This window comes from Asterias amurensis, chromosome 3 (assembly GCF_032118995.1).
Source record: "Asterias amurensis chromosome 3, ASM3211899v1".
Classification (NCBI taxonomy): domain Eukaryota; kingdom Metazoa; phylum Echinodermata; class Asteroidea; order Forcipulatida; family Asteriidae; genus Asterias; species Asterias amurensis.
This window is the reverse complement of record NC_092650.1, coordinates 6,849,442-6,872,325: the sequence shown is the minus strand read 5'-3', so window position 1 is coordinate 6,872,325 and position 22,884 is coordinate 6,849,442. Positions and strand designations below refer to the sequence as shown.

General features: G+C 38.4%; 2 protein-coding genes across 3 annotated transcripts in view; both read left to right on the top strand.

The window, feature by feature from the left end:
- Nucleotides 1-15,045, top strand: part of LOC139934415 (cysteine desulfurase-like) — a 32,990-nt gene extending 17,945 nt beyond the window's left edge. The window contains exons 11-12 of one of the 2 annotated variants that reach the window (XM_071928644.1): nucleotides 2,255-2,360; nucleotides 14,799-15,045. In XM_071928644.1, coding sequence (XP_071784745.1) covers nucleotides 2,255-2,318 — 64 coding nt within the window. In that variant the 3' untranslated portion in view covers nucleotides 2,319-2,360; nucleotides 14,799-15,045. Of the gene's footprint in view, nucleotides 1-2,254; nucleotides 2,431-14,798 lie in introns of those variants that run through there. The other variant, XM_071928643.1, reaches the window with a different exon arrangement.
- Nucleotides 15,046-15,353: 308 nt separating this feature from the next.
- LOC139935366 (transmembrane protein 45B-like) lies at nucleotides 15,354-21,424 on the top strand. The gene has a single exon (XM_071929912.1). It carries the CDS (start codon nucleotides 16,370-16,372, stop codon nucleotides 17,204-17,206), a length of 837 nt encoding a protein of 278 aa, XP_071786013.1. The 5' UTR covers nucleotides 15,354-16,369; the 3' UTR covers nucleotides 17,207-21,424.
- Nucleotides 21,425-22,884: the final 1,460 nt, after the last annotated feature.

Below are 22,884 nucleotides of genomic sequence, written 5' to 3'. Positions count from 1 at the left end.
GGGCATCATATCTTATATTTGAACGGTGACGTCATATTCAATACGGTCTATTGACCCCTCGCACGCGCGTCACACGCGGCGACTGATGCCACGCTCACCATGTTGGTGGTCAATAGGCTTACGTGTAAACGCCGCGTCACCTAAAAATGCGCACTTCACTGAATAACACACGTTGACATTGACCACCAAAATGGCGCTTCCAAGATTGTTCTGATGATGGGTCAATATAAGAAGCCACTTATATTTTTATTATTATTATTAGTATACTCTACCCAAAACACCTTTGTGTCTTTTTATAACAAAAAATCACTGGTTTTGCTTAAATGCGCTTTGGATATAACTTTGACTCCTTCTGTGATACCTGGAGTGGTCTATTTTTGAGCCTGCCTTGGGAGACGTCATATTTACCATAGTACTCTAGGCAGTCAATAATTGTATGAAACACTCTGTACTGTTCAACAAAGAAGACTGTCTATTTTTAAACTCAAATGACAGTGAAGATGTACTGTTCAGATATTTGCAAAAAATAGTTAATGGCCTGACGTTTCGACCCTAGCAGAGTCTTTCTCGAAGGCCAAAGAAATTTGAAGAGATATCAGTTGTAATTACTATTTTATCTAGTAAACTACAAATATAGTACACGGCTACGATTTTGTTTGGTACAGTGGGTGTATAGCTACTGGGCAACCTCGGTAGTATAGTTGGTATAGAAATTGCTCTAGAACTGCAAGTGTCGTGGGTTCGAATCCCACCCGAGGAACATGCCTGTGATATTTTTTCACAGGAATCGGGAAAGTACTGAGTATACAGTGCTAACACACATTGGTGTATGGGTAAAAACCAAAATTAGTATTCTTTATCCCCGATGCAATTTTAACATCTCTTATATCGTTGTGGTACCCGCTGCAAAAACATAGGATTTAAACTGCCTCTGTAGCTACCGGGCAACCTCGGTAGTCTAGTGTGTAAGACACTGCTCTAGAATTGCAAAAGGGTGATGGGTTCGAATCCAACCCAAGTAACATGCCTGTGATATTTTTTCGAAGGATTCGCAGAAAGTACTGAGTATACAGTGCTAACACACATCGGGGTATGGGTAAAAAAACAACAGCTACCGTAATATTCCATAAGAGATGTTAAATTTGCATCGGGGATAAAGAATATTAAATTTGTTTTTTACGGTGTATGGGTTAAAACCAAAATTAAAACAGCGAGTCTCTATTGCCATGTATTCCTGTACAGTTATTATTAGTTATATTTTATTCTGGAGCTTTTGTACAAAACATCTTTCAGCACTTTTTATTGATTTATATATATCCCCCATTTTTCTCTCTCCCTCCAAATCATAACTTGTTTATCCCATGTTCTTGGGGTTTCAGTCTTTAATTATTATTAGCTCAAATAAGCTCATGCTAATGGCATTTGAGTTTGTTAAAGCCATTGGACACTTTCGGTAAACAGTATTGTCCAAGGCCCACACTTAGGTCATGGGAGTTGGGAGAAAATAACGGGAAAACTCACCCTTGTTTCCGCACGTTTCGCCATGTCATGACATGTGTTTAAAATAAATCCGTAATTCTCGACAACGAGAATTGATAATTGTTTTAATATTTTTTCGAAAAGTAAAGCATTTCATGAAATAATATTTCAAGAGAAGTCTTTCACCATTACCTTCTGTAAACCCTGTAAGTTATTTGTAAATCTGTGAACGTTTATTTTTTTGTTCTGTTCCGAAAGTATGTATAATGGCTTTAAAGGCAGTGGACACTATTGATAATTACTCAAAATAATTATTGTCATAAAACCTTTCTTGATGACAGGTAATGGGGAGAGGTTGATAGTATGGAACATTGTGAGAAACGGCTCCCTCTGAAGTGACGTAATTTTCTACTAATTTGACTTTGAGACCTCACTGAGGTCTCGAAATCAAGCAACTGAAAGCACACAATTTCTGTGACCATGTTGCGACAAGGTTTTTTTTTCTGTCATTATTATCTCCCAACTTCGATGATCGATTGAGCTCAAATTTGTTATTTTATGCACATGTTGAGATACACCAACTAAGAAGACTAGTCTTTGGCAATAATGTACCAATAGTGTCCAGTGCATTGAAGTCTACCTTAGACATTCCATATGATGGAGAGGCTAATGGCATATGTCAAGGACACATCCCAAGTGTCGTCTTTTTCTCTCTTATGTTCATGTATGATTCAATGAGTGTTTTTCTTTCTTCCTGTTTTTTAATCCTTTTCAGTCCGTTGTGGGAGATGGTACAGGAAGGCATCGACATCAAGGAAATTAAATGGTCCCAGCATTAAAAGTGCATGGACACAAAAGGATGAAGAGGATGATGAGTGCAGGTCGGGAAGTAAATTGAATTTTCTTTTGTTAAGCTTTTCATGCTTGTATTTATAGAAGAGGGGGGGGGGGGGTGGCCCAGGAGCAAAACAAATGTCAAAAAATACTTCAGTTTATCCATGTTGCTTGTATTTATAGAGGGGGGGGGGGTGCCAAGGAGCCACATAATGTTAAAATATACTTCAGTTTATCCATATGGCTTGTATTTACAGAAGAGGAGGGGGGGGGGGGGGTGTCAAGGAGCCGCATAATGTCAAAATATACTTCAGTTTATCCGTATGGCCTTCGAGAGAGACTCAGCTAGTTATGTCTGGCTAATAACGTTTTTTTTTGCAAGTTTAATATCAGATGTGAGAGAGCATTTTTATTTCATATTTTGTTCATCATGTTTGTACTGCTGAATATATCTTGGTTTGGGCATGTTGTGTAACCCAGTGAGCTAGTGGGCATGTTTTCATGTTGTAGGTCAGAATAGGCTTTGGCCCCCAGTGGATTATGGTCCAACCTAACTATGCTAGAAGTTTCATGCTTTTCTCAAAAAGTGCACAATTTTTTGCTAAGCCACTGCACTAAATTAATCAATGATCAGAATTATCTGATTGGATTGACTTTGTGGTATTAGGGCAATCAGGGACAGGCTGCTAGTCTGTGTGTCTTTAGGCACAGCACTTGGTCATAATGTGCTTCCCCTCACCTAGGTGTATTGGTGGGAATTTTACTCTTGAGTATCGAGATTGATATATCACCTTCTTGATATCTTTAGGCGCAGCACTTGGTCATAATGTGCTTCCCCTCACCTAGGTGTATTGGTGGGAATTTTACTCTTGAGTATCGAGATTGATATATCACCTTCTTGATATCTTTAGGCACAGCACTTGGTCATAATGTGCTTCCCCTCACCTAGGTGTATTGTTTGGAACGCATACTCTTTGAGTGTCTAGATTGAAATATGCAATCACCTTCTTGATATCTTTAGGCACAGCACTTGGTCATAATGCGTATTGTTGGGAAATTTACTCTTGAGTATCGAGATTGAAATATGCAATCACTTTCTAGATATCTTTAGGCACAGCACTTGGTCATAATGTGCTTCCCCTCACCTAGGTGTATTGTTGGGAAATTTACTCTTGAGTATCGAGATTGAAATATGCAATCACCTTCTTGATATATTTAGGCACAGCACTTGGTCATAATGTGCTTCTCCTCACCTAGGTGTACCGTTTGGAACGCACTGTCTTTGAGTGTCTAGATTGATATAATGAATTCACCAATGGACAGCAACTGCATGGCTGCACACTCAAATGAAAGCTGGATTGTTAAATTATACTCTGTTCCTGAGTATAAATATAGATACACAAAGAGATGTGGTCTATGGAAATTGAATTTGATTATCAATCTCAAAATCATTTTCACGATTCTCATAAAAATAAAGATAAATACACAAAGAGTTGTTGTGAATAGAAATTAAATTGTATTATCGTTCTCATAATCATAAAATATTTAATATTGGCAGTGAAGATTATGCATCATGGATTGAATATCAAATTGTTGGTGAGGTCTGTTTAGTTTTTTTCTCAATACATGAATATTTCGATAAATAGGGAGAAGATAAGCTTCATGCAATAACGAACTATTGTTCCTCACATACTTAAGAAATTATTGACTTGTTATGTACAACTTAAAGAGACTCAACTCCTCGGGAATTTAGGTAGAGTCCTTAAAGGCACTTGAATTTATTGGTATTTGGTCGTACTCTAAATTAGTATTTGCATAAAACCTTACTTGGTAACGAGTAATGGGGAGCTGTTGATAGCTTAAAACATTGTGAGAAACGGCTCCCTCTGAAGTAACATAGTTTTGGGAGAGATAGGTAATTTTCCACGAATTTGATTTCGAGACCTCGCATCTAAAAGCACACAACTTCGTGTGACAAGGTTGTTCTTTCTCGCATTATTATCTCGCAACTTCGACGACCAATTGAGTTTAAATTTTCACAGAGTTGTTATTTTATGCATATATGTTGAGATACACCAAGTGAGAAGACTTGTCTTTGACAAATTACCAATAGTGTCCAGTGTCTATAAAGGCAGTGGACACTATTTGTAATTACTCAAAATAATTTTTAGCATAAAACCTTTCTTGGTGACGAGTAATGGGGAGAGGTTGATAGTATAAAACATTGTGAGAAACGGCTCTCCCTGAAAAGCCATAGTTTTCGAGAAAGAAGTAATTTTCCACGAAGTTGATTTCGAGACCTCAAGTTTAGAACTTGAGGTCTCGAAATCAAGCATCTAAACGCACACAACTTCGTGTGACATGGATGTTTTTTTCTTTCATTATTATCTCGCAAGTTCGACGACCGATTGAGCTCAAATTTTCACAGGTTTGTTATTTTATGCATAGGTTGAGATACACCAAATGTGAAGGCTAGTCTTTGACAATTACCAATAGTGTCCACTGCCTTTAAAGAAAGGCAACTATGTAATACAACATGCTTTAGATAATATACAGTCATGTGGAATTGTGACATTAGCAAAGAACTGCGTGATTGGACAGGTTGGCATAGTGGTATCTTCTCTCGCCTTTTCCACCTCTAGGACCCTGGTTCGAATTACTTCTTGGATTGGGTTTTCAGTCCCCACCTGACTGCCTGGGCTTTCCCTAGAATATTTCTCTGGGGTTTTCCCTCCCACAACTAAAACCAAAAGTTGTTTGTCTTTATACTCATTTGGTTATTGGCTGGTACATTGATAAACATCAATTTTCTGAGTCGTTGGGTTTGACTATGAAAATGGAAATGAAAATGAAAATGAAAATGAAAATTATTCGAAGTGTTAAATCTAATAGAAAAGAACTCATAAAGCAAGCCAAATGATTGTCAGAGAAATGCTCAATGCTTGACCATGCTGGTTCTATCTTAGATGCCAAATGGAGACATCTCCACATTTTACTACAGAACAACAAGGATAATAAAGGACATATTCTTATCTGAATTCGAAATGTGTATGTCTCACTGGTGGTAAAAAAACAGTTGTTATTTTCCCCAAGATATGTGTAAATTATGCACCATGTGCCTCCATGTGGTATGCTAATCCCATAAAGCATATTCTTAAAAGAAGCATATTCTTCATGTACATGGTAGATATTACCAGAAGGTGGAAATGCTATAATTTTAACATACTATTTTAACTTTTGATCCTAACGTTAGAACTTTTTGTTAGCAGTAGGCCCAACTCATCCACGGAACAACCGAGTGAAACAAAACCTTTGTAAAATTGCATCCCTGAAACAAGTGAACAACGATTTCCGACTGATTTGACTGGAATACTTAGATTAAAGGGAAGGTACACGTTTGGTAATTGTCAAAGACAGGTTTTCTCACTTGGTGTATCCCACCTTAACCATAAAATAACAAGCCTGTGAAAATTTGGGCTCAATTGGTCATTAAAGTTGCGAGAAAATGATGAAAGAAAAAACACCCTTGTTGGACGAATTTGTGTGCTTTCAGATAAAAATAAAAGACTTCTAGCTAGGGGTCTTTTATTATTTTAGTGAGAAATTACCTCTTTCTCAAATACAACGTTACTTCAGAGGGAACCGTTTCCCACAATGTTTTATACTATCAACAGCTCTCCAATGCTCGTTACCAAGTCAGTTTTTAAGTTAAAATTTGTTTTGAGTAATTGCCAAACGTGCACCTTCTTTAACATTTTACATAGCTATTTTTTATTTAGATCTTAGAGAGTTATAGGCTCGCTTTTGCATGGGGAAAAAACAATCAGCAACCGATTTGTTCTATCTGATTACAAACTAAAAATCGAGTAATGTTGGGATACCGATATTACATGTATACCACACCCACCAGCCGCTTATGAACAGATTTGTGTGTGCAACGTTTTTATTGTTTTGCGAGAATATTGTCCGTGGCATTTGAATATTTTTCTCTTTCGTTTCGAAACTGCAGTCATTCAGAGGTAAAGATATTTCAAACGCTAGGTGTGTACACTTTGTTAATATGCTTCTACAATTCATCTCCCGGTAAACTGATTCTTTTTAAATTGTTGTAATCAGCGGCCCTGGAATCCGTTTATATGGACAAAAGGAACATGCATTCCAGTGTCGGATGCAATTGTGTCCGCCATACAATACCGTCCGCTCCGGACACTTTTGCATATGCAATCGTGTCCGGGGCTATGCAAAAACCGTCCGGCGGACATGTACATGACTCAGTACATGTATGTGCACGGGTAAGCGAGCGTGCATGCACTGAACCTACATAATATGCAGCATGAATATTCACGTATTTTATGATTGCAGCGAATACCCAACGGCCGAACATTGCCCATGTCATTCATGACATACACTTCGCTTGAAAAACAAAATGGCAAACGTGTTCCGTCGACCAAGGGCATTTAATTTACTGCAATGACGGTTGTGCACGGGGGCGGACACAACTGCATATGGACACAATTGCATATGCAGCAGCGTCCGGCCGGACACGATTGCATATGCAAAACCGTCCGGCGGATATGCAATAATGTTCTCCGGATAGTATTGCATAGAGGACATAATTGCATGCGACACCGGTTGTGCATTCGTTCCGAAATGTTCAACGGAGCGTTCCGGTTGTGCACTCCTTCCGATCCTGTTAGTGGATATATTGGTATAGGGAACGCGCAGGTGCCTATACTCTTACGTATTTATAAGATCCTAATAAATGTCTGTAAAATAATAAATAAATACCAATGCTATGATAAAGAAAAATAGTATGTGTAAATTTCTCCTGCTGGGAATGATTTGGTGACGGCATGTTACCCCCAATAGGAATGTATCTACCGTTGTATATGCGATTCACTCCACAGCCACAACAGCCTAGAAAACATTAATTAGTTCAATCCCATATCTCGACATGATGTCAACTAATTTGGGCATGGCATTGTAAATTCGCACATGAACCCTGCATGTAGATTTGGTTGGTTAGCATCTAACTTTATTTTTTTATTATTATTTTTTTTTTATTTGAAATTTGAAGCACCTTGTGTTCTTCTCTTTTCGCTTTTCTTGTTTATTTAAGTCTACATACAACGCGTTTTTTTATTTAAATTGCCGAAAATAAAACATAGGCCTAATAAATGACTCCCTTTTTAATATTGAAAAATGAAAATAAATACAACACTCAATAGTTTGATTCAATTGATTTACTTGACCTGGGCTTCAAGTCAAGTATCCAATCTTCCTAAAAAGGCAATTTACATCACCTTGTCATACTCCATCATGGATTCGTTTAGTATCTGTTGTTGACTTTTCTCATAAGACCCCGTAGTACCAACGAAACGACTTGAGAAGATGATGAAAACAAATATCACGGATAATAATAATATTAATAATAATAAAAATGAACCATTTTTGTAGAGCGCGCATATCACAATCACAGAGACGTCCCTATGCGCTTTGAGATGAAAACAAAAGAGAAGTAAAGGTTAACAGAGATGTGAAATATAATACAAAAGCAACATTTAGTTGATACAGAAAGAAGTACTGAAAGCTATTGCAAAAATAAATGTGTTTTTAACTTTGTCTTAAATAAATACACTGTTTGAGCTTGTTTTATGTTTGCTGCTGCTGCAAAAGCTCTGGCCCCATAAAATTTAGTAAAAGTCGAGGGACAAACTAAGAGAGACCTGGATTTAGAGCGGAGATTACGAACGGGATGATATTTTTTGATGAGTTCCTGGAGATAAGTTGGGCCTAAACCTTGCAAACATAAGAAAGTTAAAGTCACCTGGAAGTGGTATTTTTTCAAAATAAAGCTTTTGTCACTAATATATGTGTTTTGATGAGTGGAATGTGAATAAACAGTTAACTAAGGTTGTAAACAATCAGTTCTTATGTTATTTACAAATTTAAGAGTAGCCCCCGACCCGAGAGGGCGCTGTTCGTGACGTCAATCGAGGCAGACTTTGCCTGTAATGCGTAGAGTAAACACAATTGCAAAGTACATGTACGGACCAAGTCGTGAGTTTGTACGTTTAAAAAAAAAATGCCGACCAGGTGTATTGCTGCTGAATGCAGAAAAACACTTTTTGAAATGTACCAACCCACGACTTAGACGTACATGTACTTTGCACGTGTGTTTACTATACTCATTGCAGGCAAAGTCTGCCTCGATTGACGTCACAAAAGGGGTAGGCGGAGTCAGCCCCCAAACAACTTTATATATTTTTTAAACATATAAATCGTGACAAACAATTACTAAACAAATTGTTTTATTGTTCGTAAGCATATACTCTAATGTTTGAAAGAAAAAAATTATATTTCCAGGTGACTTTAATGAAAGTATCTTATACTGAATACAGTGTTTTATCGGAAGCCAATGTAAATCATGCAAAATAGGAGAAATTTGTTCACGCTTGTGAGGGGTGTTTATTTGTCTTTTCAGGGAGCCAAACCGATATGCCACACCCCCGTACAGATTGAAAAGATGTATGTTCGTTTTCCCAAAGGTTTACCATTAATCTTCTTGGCCTCCTCGCAATTGGAACTTACCCAAGCTGTGGCACTGATATGTAGTTGAATAGCGTATGAATATAATAGATGAAGAGATATCATGCACTATATACAGTAATATAAATAACCCAGTGAAAGGGCATATCCGTTCTGCAAACACGAACCCCCTATTCGTGCACTTACGTTGACATTCTCCAGCTCTCCAGCGAATAACTTCTTCTTTCTTGTTATATTTAGTATGTTAAAGGGACTGGACAGCTTTTGGTAATTGCCAAAGACCAGTCAAATTCTCACTTGGTGCATGCTTGGTGTATCTCAACATATATGCATCAAAAACATGTGAAAATTTGTAATCAATGGTCGTCGAAGTTGCCAGAGAATAATGGAAGAAAAAAATCACCTTTGTCGCACCTTTGTCACCTAGAGACTTTGACATGGCAGCCCGGTCCCTTCATTCAATGTTCACTACGCTTGTTTTATTTCAGTTTTTAATTTTATTTTTCCATTATGTAAATAATAAATTGAATGCCTTCCTCTAAATAAGAGAGGAGCTGTAAACCTCGAGGCCATGTGTTTTTTTTTATCTGTAAATATAACCTCCTCCCATCCGAGTCTCTGGTCAAATTGAACTTCCCAATACTTATAAATATGTAATATGAGTCACACGAAAAAAAAAAAAATGGATTTACTGCAGGCCCAAGCATCCAAGACTTTGGGGACCTTCTTCTCCCTGCGTCCACAAACGGAAATAAAATGCCATCCAATATTCATTTTCTCCATTACTTTACTCATATAATATTCAGCAACGTATACAATGTAAACATTGCACGTGGAGTGAGGAGCAAAACAAAAATACCGGTGTTCCGGATTTACCCGTGGGTATTTCCTACCGTGCCGCGCTTAGACTTGCAGGCACCAACGGCTGCCCTTCGCATGAACACGAACGGCTGCCCTTCGCATGAACACGCTCCTTAGCCATGCCCTCTAAAAAAGAAAAAAAAAAAGAGAGAAAGAAATACCTCTAGTTAAATATAATGTTTCCCTTCATCCCACCCGTGTGTGAATAAACTCAGCTAATTAAATATCTCAACACGGCTGTTGTAATTTAATTTCATGTACCTAACTGGTTTATGATTTGTTTTAAAGGCACTGGACACTGTTGGCAAAAAAAAAAAAAAAAAAAAAAAAAGTAGCATGAGAACTTGCTTGGTATTACGAGCAACGGAGAGCAGCTGTTGATAGTGTAAAACAGCTACTTCTGAAAGAACGTAGTTGTTGAGAAATGGGTAATTTGTTAATAAACTAATAACTTTATTTCCGGCATGAAGCCTTTTAGCATATCAAAAGCACACACATTATTGTGCAAAATGGTGTTTTTCTGACATCATTCTCGTGTAGCTTCAATGACCAATTGAGTTAAATAAAATCACAGATTTGTTAATGTAATGCTTGTAATGCACATGCATATGTTGGATGTTCGGATTCCCAAAGGGATTGTACAGGGCCCAATTTCATGGCTCTGCTTACCGCCGAATTCTGCGCTTACGATCACGATTCCCCGCTTACGTGCAAGCGCCGAATTTCTGCGCTAGCCTTGTAAGCGTAGAATGCCTAGTAACGTGGAGTACGCACGCGCAGAAGCGTAAATTCGCCGCTAACCCGTGAAATATGCTTGCCGTAAGCTCAGAATTTCCTGCTTCAGTAAGCGCCGACTCTGTGCTTACGGTAAGCAGAGCCATGAAATTGGGCCCTGGTCTTTGTCAATTACGAAAGGTGTCCAGCCGTCGATTTCACAAAGAGTTAGGACTCGTCTTATCTCGAGTTAGGACGAGTAACTCGTCTTAACTTAGGATTAATCTTAAGGTCTGCATGCTACAGTGAATGGTTGGGACTCGTCCTAAGTCCTACGACTAGTCTTAAGTTAGGAAGAGTTTTGTGAAATCCACGGCGGTGCGTTAAAAATGTTATTAAAAAAATAATACTGCTTCAAAATAGATTGGGAATCTGGAGACAAGCTAATTCAGATCAAATCTTGTTTTATTCATCCACCACCTACCAACGGTTTCCAGTGCCTTGAAGGGAAGCCAAATAACTTATTTATATTCATTCGGAGTTGATTAAATCAAGTATCGCCCCAGGGGGTGAATTGGTTCGTGTTTATCTTCACTCCCAAACACGCTTCCGAAGTTCTAACTTAATACGATGTATATTAATTAAGTTAAATTAATTGTTACTATAATTTAATTCCTCAGTTAACAATATTCAGTCGCGTGCCTCCTTCCCGCGCAAACGAATCAATCGTTTTGCAGTTCACAGTAACCGTTTCAACATTTAAAATGTCTTGTCCCTTGATCGTATTTACATTATTGATTTCTGGCACTTCAGCGTGTTATGGAAAATTGCTGTCGTGATTGGTTTCAAATGTAAATTCCTCTGTTGAACAACGGTATAGGAAAGGGCTGGCTACAGAAAAATCCTTATATTTGTGATTAGAATCATACATATAGTGGTTGAAAACTGCACGGATGCCTCTTTTAATATTAACATGCATTTATATGGCGGCTTCTGTCAAATATCCCGAAGTGCCTTACATTAAAACTATTAACCCCAGGCAATAAAGTACTCTAAACAAAATTTAAATGTAAACAACTTTTGTGTACATAAAACAGCCGAGCAATCAAACATCGAAGCCAACCGAACTGGAAGTGTATTTAAAGGCAGTGGACACTATTGGTAATTACTCAAAACAATTATTCGCACAAAACCTTACTTGGTGACGAGTTATGGGGGAGAGGTTGATAGTACAAAACATTGTGAGAAACGGCTATGAAGTGATGTAGTTTTCGAGAACGCAAGTAATTTTCCACGAACTTGATTTCGAGACCTCATTAGGTTTAGAATTTGAGGTCTCAAAATCAAGCATCTAAAAGCACGCAACTTCGTGTGACAAGGTTTTTTTTTTTCTTTCATTATTATCTCGCAACTTCGACGACCATATTGAGCTCAAATTTTCACAGGTTTGTTATTTCATGCATAATGTTGAGATGTACCAAGTAAGAAGCCTGGTCTTCGTCAATTACCAATAGTGTCCAGTGTCTTTAACCATTACAAGTCTTCAACATCGCCTTAAAATTTGTGTAACGTGTCGTCTTATTTGAAACTCTTTCAAAGTGAACTTTGAAACGAGAAGTCTTTTAACGAGCATTAAACATTATTGGTATGTCAAAAGGTCAATGCCTTTTTGTTTGACTTACATCAATCATAAACATTTTCAGGTAAACATAATTTCCGGCTATTTTAAATGTGACGTCATCTAACGTTTTTTTAAGCATAATAATTGCACCCGAAGCGTATAAAACACAGTGTCATGTTGCAGATTTGTTTTAACGTGAAGTATTAAAGACTTCTGATTCTGCACCATCTTTCTTTAGGGGACTGGAATGGACCCCGGAAAAAAACCCATTGGATTCTTGCTTTAAAGGCCATGGGCACCTTTGATTTAGTCAATGACCAGTATTCCCATTTGATGTATCCCAATGCATAAAATTATAAATGTGAACATTTTAACTCAATTATAGTCGTCGAAGTAACAAGAGAAACGAAAAAAGAAAAAGAAGAAAAAAAGAAGAAGAAGAAAAAAAAAAGTATTTGTTGCCTAAATTTGTGTGCTTCCATAGGCCTATGTCTTTCAAAAGGCTTCGGGCCTAAAGTCGTTTCATATGCGAGTGAGACTCTTTCTCAAAAAGTGCGTTCCTTCAGATGTTTTTAACTATCAACATCTCACCATTTTTGCTCGTTAGGAAGTACGTTTTTATGGTAGCACTTGTTATTTGCAGGTAATTACCAATAGTGTCCCTTTAAAGTATTGCTATAATGTCTCCAAATAATATTCGCTTTGACCCACTTTGCTAGATTAACATGAGTGTACTTTGTGTGTAACCAACCACATGCTTATTTTGTTCAGCAACACTAAACATTTCGCAAACCGACTTAGCATTTGCTGCATTAGTCTCAATTAAGTCTTGGACTTGGATTCAAATTGAATTAGGTCCATGTTAATCTTGTAGGGTATTACTTGTAAGTAATACTATACCCCCAAAATGGGCAAGCCGGAAGCTGGACTGTAACCCGGTAGCGAAAGGAAGACATTGACATTCTCGAGGTGTAATTGACTTTCTCGAGTCACATCCACTCAAGTCTTTTCCAAACGTCTTCTTGTCGAAGCGCTGTGTTGAGTAGGTTATTTGATCACAGCTAGACCTTCGGAACTAATGAGTTTTATTATAGTTAGATTACGGTAGCGTCTCAGTTGATATCCACTCGTTTCAGTGAATTCTGTGTTTTTTCTTCTTTCAGGGACGCGTTGTGGACTTAGAGTGCAGTTGTATGTTGCTTTGGGTGTTGTTTTTTGTTTGTTTGCTGAGATGTTTGTTAAATTGTTCCATGGGGTGTTTTGACGCTAACGGAGTGTGGACCTTGGCCGAGTTTCATGGCTCTGCTTACCGTAAGCACAGAAATAGCGCTTACGGGAGCAGGGAATTCTGTGCTAACGGTAAGCGTATTTCACGGGTTAGCGATGAATTTTGGCTTCTACGCGTGCGTACTCCCTCTGCACTTACAAGGCTAGCGCAGAGATTCGGCACTTGCAAAGCTGGGAATCGTGATCGTAAGCGCAGAATTCGGCGGTAAGCAGAGCCATGAAATTGGGCCCCGATTACAAAAAGGTCAACACAATGTATGAACTTGTAGTGAACCTACACACTTCCAAACAGTGTTTTTTACACCGTTATGGGGGATACATAACAAAGGAGTGTCCCCCACAGTGTGGCGGGACTGCAACACATATTTGTAAAAAAAAAAAAAAATGTTTTCCGTTGTTTTTTACCTTCAAGTGAATGTTACGAATAGAGCACCAGACACAACTTTGCCTGTCACTTGTAATTTTGGCTGGTAAAATTTTCCACTTTTGTGAATAATTGTTCTTGGAAGCTGTAGGGATGATTTTTGTCTGGGTCAGTTTGACCCGGAAAATGTTAACCCAATGGGATTTATCTTTGTGACTAAGGGTCACTTTGACCAATTTCTGGATCGTGTTGACCCATTTTGGGGCCATTTTGACTCGGAATTATACATCTTATGGACCACATGAGTCGGGCCCATTTGGGCACGGATAAGGTACATTCTGACCAGGAAGTAGTGTTAAAGGCAGTGGACACTATTGGTAATTACTCAAAATAATTATTAGCAGAAAACCTTACTTTGTAACGAGTAATGGGGAGAGGTTGGTGGTACAAAACATTGTGAGAAACAGCTCCCTCTGAAGTGGAGTAGTTTTCGAGAAAGAAGTAGTTTTTTACGAATTTGATTTCGAAACCTCAAGTTTAGAATTTGAGGTCTCGAAATCAAGCATCTGAAAGCACACAAATTCGTGTGACAATGGTGATTTTTTCTTTCATAGTTATCTCGCAATTTTCACAGGTTTGTTATTTTATGCATATGTTGAGATACAACAAGTAAGAAGACTGGTCTTTGACAATTACCAATAGTGTCCACTGGCTTTATAAAGATTAATTTTATTATACCATCCATTAATTTTTACTTTATTCTAGTTTAGGTAGCTATTTAGAACAGGTCCGTTTATGAGTTATTCAAACAGAAAACCCCCCAATATTGTTCAAGCATTAACGTGGATCAGGAAACAAAGTTGCCCATCCATTATAATATACGACCTGATAAGCTGTGATGTGAGCGCTTGTCTTATGAAAACAAAATGAATCAATCATTGAAATAGTAAGTAGCTAAATAAATAAATAAATAGATAAACCCATGAATAATTTGGGTATGGCAATGCAATTTGGTCCACTGAAAACAGTGTTTGCCTGTTTAAAGGTACCTTTAATAATTGCTTATAGTGTTGTTTATTTTTCTACTAGAACTGACTGAGGGTGACTAAGGGTTATTCCATGCAGTGTCAGCGTCCGGGTAAACATTTTCAATGCAAAATAATGCGTGGGTGGCCTAAGTTGAACGGACCAATGGGGGAATTTGAGGCGCTAGGTGGCAGCAGACTTACCAGGTAAATTTCCATAGACCTTATCGCAAAAACCAATGCGCAAGCGTAGACTGTTGAGTGAGGTGCATTGTGGGATAAATATGAATCAAATTTTGCTACCAGCTAGACCACAATGCATCTAATTCCAAGCTTTACGCGCGCGCCCCAGTATTTGCGAAAAGGTCTATTGATTACGTAGTTCTGAGCGTGTGCACATTATCGAGAACAATAGATCTTTTCGCAAAATACCGGGGCGCGCGCGTAAAGCTTGGAATTAGGTGCATTGTGGTCTTGCTGGTATCCAAATTTGATCCATATATATCCCACAATGCAACTCATTCAACAGTCTGCGCTTGCGCATTGGTAACCTGGTAGGTCTGCTGCCACCAAGCGTCCTGAAAGTCTCTCATTGATTAATCAAAATGAATCAAAAATACATAACACAGGTGAAATGCATACTGGACACCTTTGGTGAGGCTGCCAAGTATGCAGCTGAACTAATTTTGAAGTAACACATTGTCTGGGTTTGTTGTCTTTTGAGTGATGTAGTTACTTTATATCGGCAGTCGTTTATGGACTCCGAGTCTACTGGCTCGAGGAGCCTTATGGTACCTTAGTTGAAAGAAAATGCAAAGCTCGTGTATTGAACATACAGCCCTTAGGGTTAAAGTGGGTGTTAGATTTGCAAGTCAATATTGCACATTCAATGGAAGAGGGAAAACAAAATCCCATGATGGTAGTTGTAGACAGGCTGCAGATACGTCATGGTAACCACGCTACGTTTATTATGCCCGTAGGAATAAGCGCAACTCGCTAAAGATTTTATCTCGGTGATTTATGTAATTACAAAAAAGAGCTGACCGGGCGTGCGTTTACTCGCGTACATGTACGGTGCACGGAAAAAAAAAAATAGTAAAACGGTTTTCATAAGAGCAGCCTTCAACAACAAAAGAGAGAAATTTCCCTGCGAAAATGTTTGTCGTGAATGGATATTGCCGTAGGTGGTACACAGAGTTCGTGTGCTTGTCAATTCTAATGTACAATTATTGCGAACCCATAGGAATTGATAGATAAAATGGGGGGATGGGATATTTTTGTATTTTACCCTCTTCCCCTTCTCGCTCTATTCCATCTTGCTTGCTCTCTTTCACCGTGTAACTAGGAGAGCAATTACAGCAGCATTCGATCTGCCAATTTCCCACAGGGCCGTCTTATTTGACGGCGAAGTGAGCGAACGGGGAGGACGATGTTCTGAGTGTGAGCAGTGGGGCGCGGGCTTTCTTGTCGCATAGGCAGAGGAAACTGACTTCAATCCAAAACACTGGCCGTTGCCATCATCGTCATCTTCATTAGCTTAATTCTCTCCTCACTGAAATCAGTGGAGACGTAGCGAGTGAGTCGCATTGCTGGGGTGAGCTTCTTTGTCGGGGTAAAGTATTTTAGAAGGGAACGATGGAGACAAACCTGACCAACTGGAGTGATTTTCTCGTGCTTGGATTGTTTCTCTTTTTCTTGGGGATTGGCTGGACATTCAGCCGGTGTTACCGAGAATTCTCGCGGGATTGCGACTCCTCATGCCGGAACAATGTGATGGATACGTGCTTCGAACGGTCTTCATTAGAGGCTGTCGCCGTGCTATGCTTCACCGGACTTGTACTCTTCATTGAGCTTCTCCGGAGTGGATTAAGTCGCAGTTCCGGGCATCAAAACAGGTGGAATGTTTGGATGGTGTGGGGGCCGTTGATCCCTTACTCCTTCGCCCGGATCGCCGCGGACCGTTGGTGGACGCCGAGTGCATGGCGCTTCATCAGCCGGCTGTGTCTAGCCGCAACGTTCCTGTGCCATTTTACAGCTCTCAAGGACCACGTGTGTAAATTCCCAGTTGGAACGGACCGCGCGATGTACGAGCCCCAACTACTGCTCACCCTGGCGACTGCTATGGTCATTCTTGGGGAGACTTTTCTGCCCCAAATGCAACGTATACGATGGATTCGCTGCGGCTGCACCATGGTGCAGGGAATTTGGTGTATTCAGGTCGGGTTCACGCTCTGCGTGAGCGGTAGACAGTGGCAGAATGAAGACGCTGTCAGGCTAACGGTCGGCCTTATTTTCGCATGGCACGTCGCCCTCACATCTTTGATTGTTTATTTTGTGCGTAAAACTGTCAAAGCTGCCCTAAGTGCGGACCCGTATATCGAGGGAGAAATGGAACCCTATGATGAAGACTATGATTTCATGAGTGTGTACGACGACAAAGAAGAGACCATGGATATCAAAACTGTACTATAAAACAGGGCTATTATTAAATACTAAAAAAATACCTATTTTCCAAAACGGAAACTGTATAAAATTTGGATAGCTGTCAAGGTGTAAGTTTGATTTGTATATACACAAGATTATACAAATAATAACACTACAAATCTTTTTATTTTGAAAAATGCAACTGCCACAACCAAACTGTGTTAAAGTACCGTGCTGCGAAATTGATCAAAGGTTACCGTAAGCATGTCAGTAAATAACTACGTTGTGCATGTTTTCTTGCAACCTTCCCTCGCACTAGACTTCTTGTCACTATTATGAAGGAAAATGTTGCGACCATCTTGGTTTTTCCCCGTGTATCCCAAACCGAGGCTGGAAGGAGAAATGGCAATGGCTTTTTTTGTGTGTACAGTGAACATAGTGAATCAAATGGTTACTGCAGTTGGAAACAAGACACATGAACAAGATGGCGTTTTCTCGATAATAAATAAGAATATGTTGTGTAGCACCATGTGTAATCTACTTGCTGGGTTTAATTATGATCGTTTGAGAACATCGTCTCGTTGTTTAGTATACTGCCGATGACAAGAGCATGAGTCGAAACGTTAAAGGCAGTGGACACTATTGGTAATTGTCAAAGACTAGCCTTCACAGTTGGTGTATCTCAACATATGCATAAAATAACTAACCTGTGAAAATTTGAGCTCAATCGGTCATCAAAGTCTAAATACTTCTTTCTCGAAAACTATGGCACTTCAGAGGGAGCCGTTTCTCACAATGTTTTATACCATCAACCTCTCCCCATTACTCGTCACCAAGAAAGGTTTTATGCCAATAATTATTTTGAGTAATTACCAATAGTGTCCACTGCCTTTAAGACCCATGAAGAACATACCCCGGCGGCAACCTCGACCCACTAAAATATATATAGCAGCAGAATAAAGCCGGGCAAGTTCTCAAGACAACAAAATCTGTCCGACAGAAAGAAGATATCACACAATGGTGTTACCGCAAAACAAATACATTGATCTACGTCACAATTCAATGCCTCGCTAGTTTGATAATGATGTGTAAAATGTATTAATTAGAGATTTCGCAAGCGTGCGGATACAGATACAGATAAGGATATGATAACCGTATCCGTTCACGTCTGCCGAGTGCTGGATTTCGTTTCGCCAACTAAGTTTTTCTTGAGTGCGCTCGCATTCATCATGAGTGTTTTTCTGACAAACATGACCGATAGAGACCCCGTGTTTTATACGCTGCATTTTCTCATAATTTTGCCGGCAAATGACTAACAATTTTCTATATATCAAGCACGATACCAGTGAAAGCAACTCCGTGGGAAATGTTTTTGATCTGGGACCAAAATACAACTAAAAGTCTGCAAAGCAGTATCCGTCTTCCTACGACGTGTATGAGCTCCCGTATCCGTAGCTAACGTGTGTGCAAAATACGATAGTCGCAGGTATGCGTCACGTAAACAGTCACAAAGTGTCGACGTATCGGTATCTGTATGTGTATCCGTACACTTGTGAAACGTATGGGTTGTCACACCATATATGATGAACCAGGTCACATAATTCACAACCTCATAGAACTATCCGCAGAGGGAGAACGGACAGCGTTTAGAAAATGAACTACTCTGTAATCTTTGTTTTTTTTATTTACATAACTTAACCAATTATGATGGTGCAGCTGATCCATCTGTGACGTCACAGATGTATTCCCGAATGTGCCGGTAATGTGTTCACCTTGATTGGCAAGCATTGAATGGAATTGTAACAAGTTGTGAACGTTTTCATAGTATAACCAAGGGAAATGGTTTAGTGCGTGCAGAAAATGCACGGACATTATTATTGTACACAAACAAGTTTTGAAGACAACAGGGGACCATGTCAACTTTGTGTTTTAAAGGGAAGGTACACGTTTGGTAATGACTCAAAACAAATAATATTAACTTAAAAGCTGACTTGGTAACAAGCATTGGGGAGCTGTTGATAGTATAAAACATTGTGAGAAACGGCTCCCTCTGAAGTAGCATAGATTTTGAGAAAGAGGTAATTTCTCACTAAAATATTTTATTCATATCTAGTAGCACACAAATTCGTCCAACAAGGGTGTTTTTTCCTAATCATTTCCTCGCAACTTCAACGACTTATTGAACTCAAATTTTCACAGGTTTGTTATGTTATGCTAATGTTGAGATACACCAAGTGAGAAGACCGGTGTTTGACAATCTAAACGTGTAACTTCCCCTTAAAGCCATTATACACTTTTATAACAGAATTTTTATTTTTTAACAGATTTACAAATAACTTAATACAAATAAGGTAATGGTGAAAGACTTCTCTTGAATTATCACTCCATGAAATGATTTACTTTTTGGAAAAAAACATTAAAACAGTTTTCAATTCTCGCTATCGAGAATTACGAATTTATTTTAAACACATTTCATGACACGGCGAAACGTGAGTGGTTATTTTATATAGCAGTGGAGATTCACGAATTGTGGGCCTTTGGACAATACTGTTTATCGAGTGGCTTTAATGTATTGCAGTAACGAATTTTTCAGTCACCGTTAGTTTATATCATGAGTTTTTTTCTCTTCATTTTGTTATGTGATGGAAGATACACGATTCCTCTTTGAGAGGACCTTTCATCAAAATACCCGGACTCTATTGACAGTAAAATGCAGTAATTATGCACAACGATTCCAATGTGTGATTTTGTGTACGTTTATGTTAAAGGGCAGCTTATGATTGAGCTGCGTCTGACATAGCACACTGACTGTGTGGGATGTAGTATTTTAGACTGGCCTTTAATCATTGAGCACTTTAGAATGGGATTAAATATTATGTAATACGCTCTGAGTCATCAAAGCTATAGCAGAGCTGTCAACTGTCTCTGATTCTGCACTAATTGCAGATAGATTCCTGAAAATAAAGGCAGTGGACACTATTGGTAATTACTTAAAATAATTACTAGCATAAAACCTTAATTGGTGACGAGTAATGAGGAGAGGTTAATGGTACAAAACATAGTGAGAAACGAATTTTACAAGTAATGTGAATTTTGAGACGTCGGACTTAGAGTTTGAGGTCTCGAAATCAAGCATAGTGAAAGCACACAACTTTGTGTGACAAGGGTGTTTTTTCTTTCATTATTATCTCGCAACTTCGACGACCGATTAAGCTCAAATTTTGTTATTTTATGCATTATACACGAAATGTGAAGACTACTCTTTGACAATTACCAATAGTGTCCAGTGTCTGTAAATCAATCTGTCCATGTTATGATAAACACATTTGAAAAGCTCCGTGATTATGCAAACTTCTCTTTTAAGTTGAATGTTATTTTAAGTCTCTCCATGATTGTTACACCTTGTGTATAACTGATTGCAAGACGCAGATGATGGCAACCTTGCTGGAGATCTTTTAAAGGCAGTGGACACTATTGGTAATTACTCAAAATGATTATGAGCAAAAAACCTTAGTTGGTAACGAGTAATGGGGAGAGGTTGATAGTATAAAACATTGTGAGAAACGGCTCCCTCTGAAGTAACGTAGTTTTCGGGAAAGGAGTAATTTTCCACGAATTTGATTTCGAGACCTCAAGTTTAGAATTCAAGGTCTCAAAATCAAGCATCTGTAAGCACACAACTTCGTGTGACAAGGGTGTTTTTTATTTCATTCATATCTCGCAACTTCGACGACCAATTGAGCTCAAATTTTCACAGGTTTGTTATTTTATGCATATGTTAAGATACACCAAGTGAGAAGATTGGCCTTTGACAACTACCAATAGTGTCCACTGCCTTTAAGTTGATTGATTTATAGTGTCATGGAAGCTGACAAATGTGCGAGTTGGAAATGAAAAAAGGGTATTATTTGGAAAATTGAAGGACCATAACTAATAATGGACTCAAACCGAGAGAGCCTTCTGCTCGGGGCGTTCATTTTCTTTTAGATGACGGTTGAAAGAGTATGGCATATTAAAAACAAATTGCTGGGGGTTAGGTTTGAGTAGGGTTGTCTGCCGACATCTTAAGCATGTTAAATTATTTTTAATCATGCGGCATTATTGCCAATGCTTTTGTGAACCGAAATGCCCAGACGGTAAACAAAATACTTAAAGCCAGTGGACACTATTGGTAATTGTCAAAGACCAGTCTTCTCACTTGGTGTATCTCAACATATACACGAAATAACAAACCTATGAAAATTTGAGCTTGATTGGTCGTCGGAGTTGCGAGATAACTATGGTCACACAAAGTTGTGTGCTTTCAGATGCTTGCTTTCGAGACCTCAATTTCTAAACTTGAGGTCTCGAAATCAAATTCGTGGAAAATTACTTCTTTCTCGAAAACTATACTCCACTTCAGAGGGAGCTGTTTCTCACAATGTTTTATACCATCAACCTCTCCCCAATACTCGTTACAAAGTAAGGTTTTATGCTAATAATTATTTTGAGTAATTACCAATAGTGTCCACTGCCTTTAAACGTAAAAAATGCAGAAATAAAACAAAATCAACACGCAATTAACTTGTCTTTATTTGTATTTGTTTTGTACTGGACACGTTTGATAGTTCACAGTTTTCAAATCCTTGCTGGATCAAACACCTGCATAAAATAACAGCCCTGTGTAATGTTTTGCTCAATCAGTCAACGAGTTTTAATAAAAAAGAAGAAAAAAAAAAACAAAAAAAAAAAAGGCTTCGAAAAAAGTCTTTTAAAATTTTTGTGAGAAATTACCTCCTTAAAAAATACGTTACTTAAAGGGGACTCGTTTCCCACGATGTTGTATACTATCAACAGCTCTCCATTGCTCTTTAGAAAGTAAGTTATATATGTTATACATTACCACACATGTGCATAGTGCTCCCAACTGATTTGTCTGTAAAATAAAATGGTTGTTAGTTTAAGAAACCGGTTTAGCCTTGAAGACATTCAGAGTATTATGATCGAAACGTCAGGTTTCAATTATTTTATAAATTATTCCATAGAGTTTTTGGCCGAGCTTGAGATACAAAAATATCATTGTTTGTTTTACATGGTGCGACTGCATCTCCCTTTCCTGAGTGTTTATCCTCCTTTGGCGTTCGGGTCTTGGAGAGTGTTGTATATCATTTTGTTGAGAATTGATTTCAATAAATAAATAAATGATATCAGTAACAAAATAAACAGCACCGACAACGGACGCATTTACAAACGAAGGTGCTTAGGGATCTTATAACAACAAACCAGAAATAAGCTTAGAAAATGAATTCAAAATGAGGTGTATTTTGCGAAATGTTTTTTTTTGTAGAAATGAAATAACATATTACTAGAGTCGTTTTGAAGGCAGTGGACACTATTGGTAATTACTCAAAATAATTATAAGCATAAAACCTTTCTTGATTACAAGTAATGGGGGAGGTTTATGGTATAAAACATTGTGAGAAAGGCTCCTTTTAAAGTGACGTAGTTTTCGAGAAAAAAAGTAATTGTCCACGAATTTGATCGAGACCTCAGATTTAGAATTTGAGGTCTCGAAATCAAGCATCTGAAAGCACACAACTTCGTGTGACAAGGGTGTTATTTATTTTATCTCGCAACTTCGACGACCGATTGAGCTCAAATTTTCACAGGTTTTTATTTTTTTGCATATGTTGAGATACACCAACTGTGAAGACTAGTCTGTGACAATTACGAATAGTGTCCAGTGT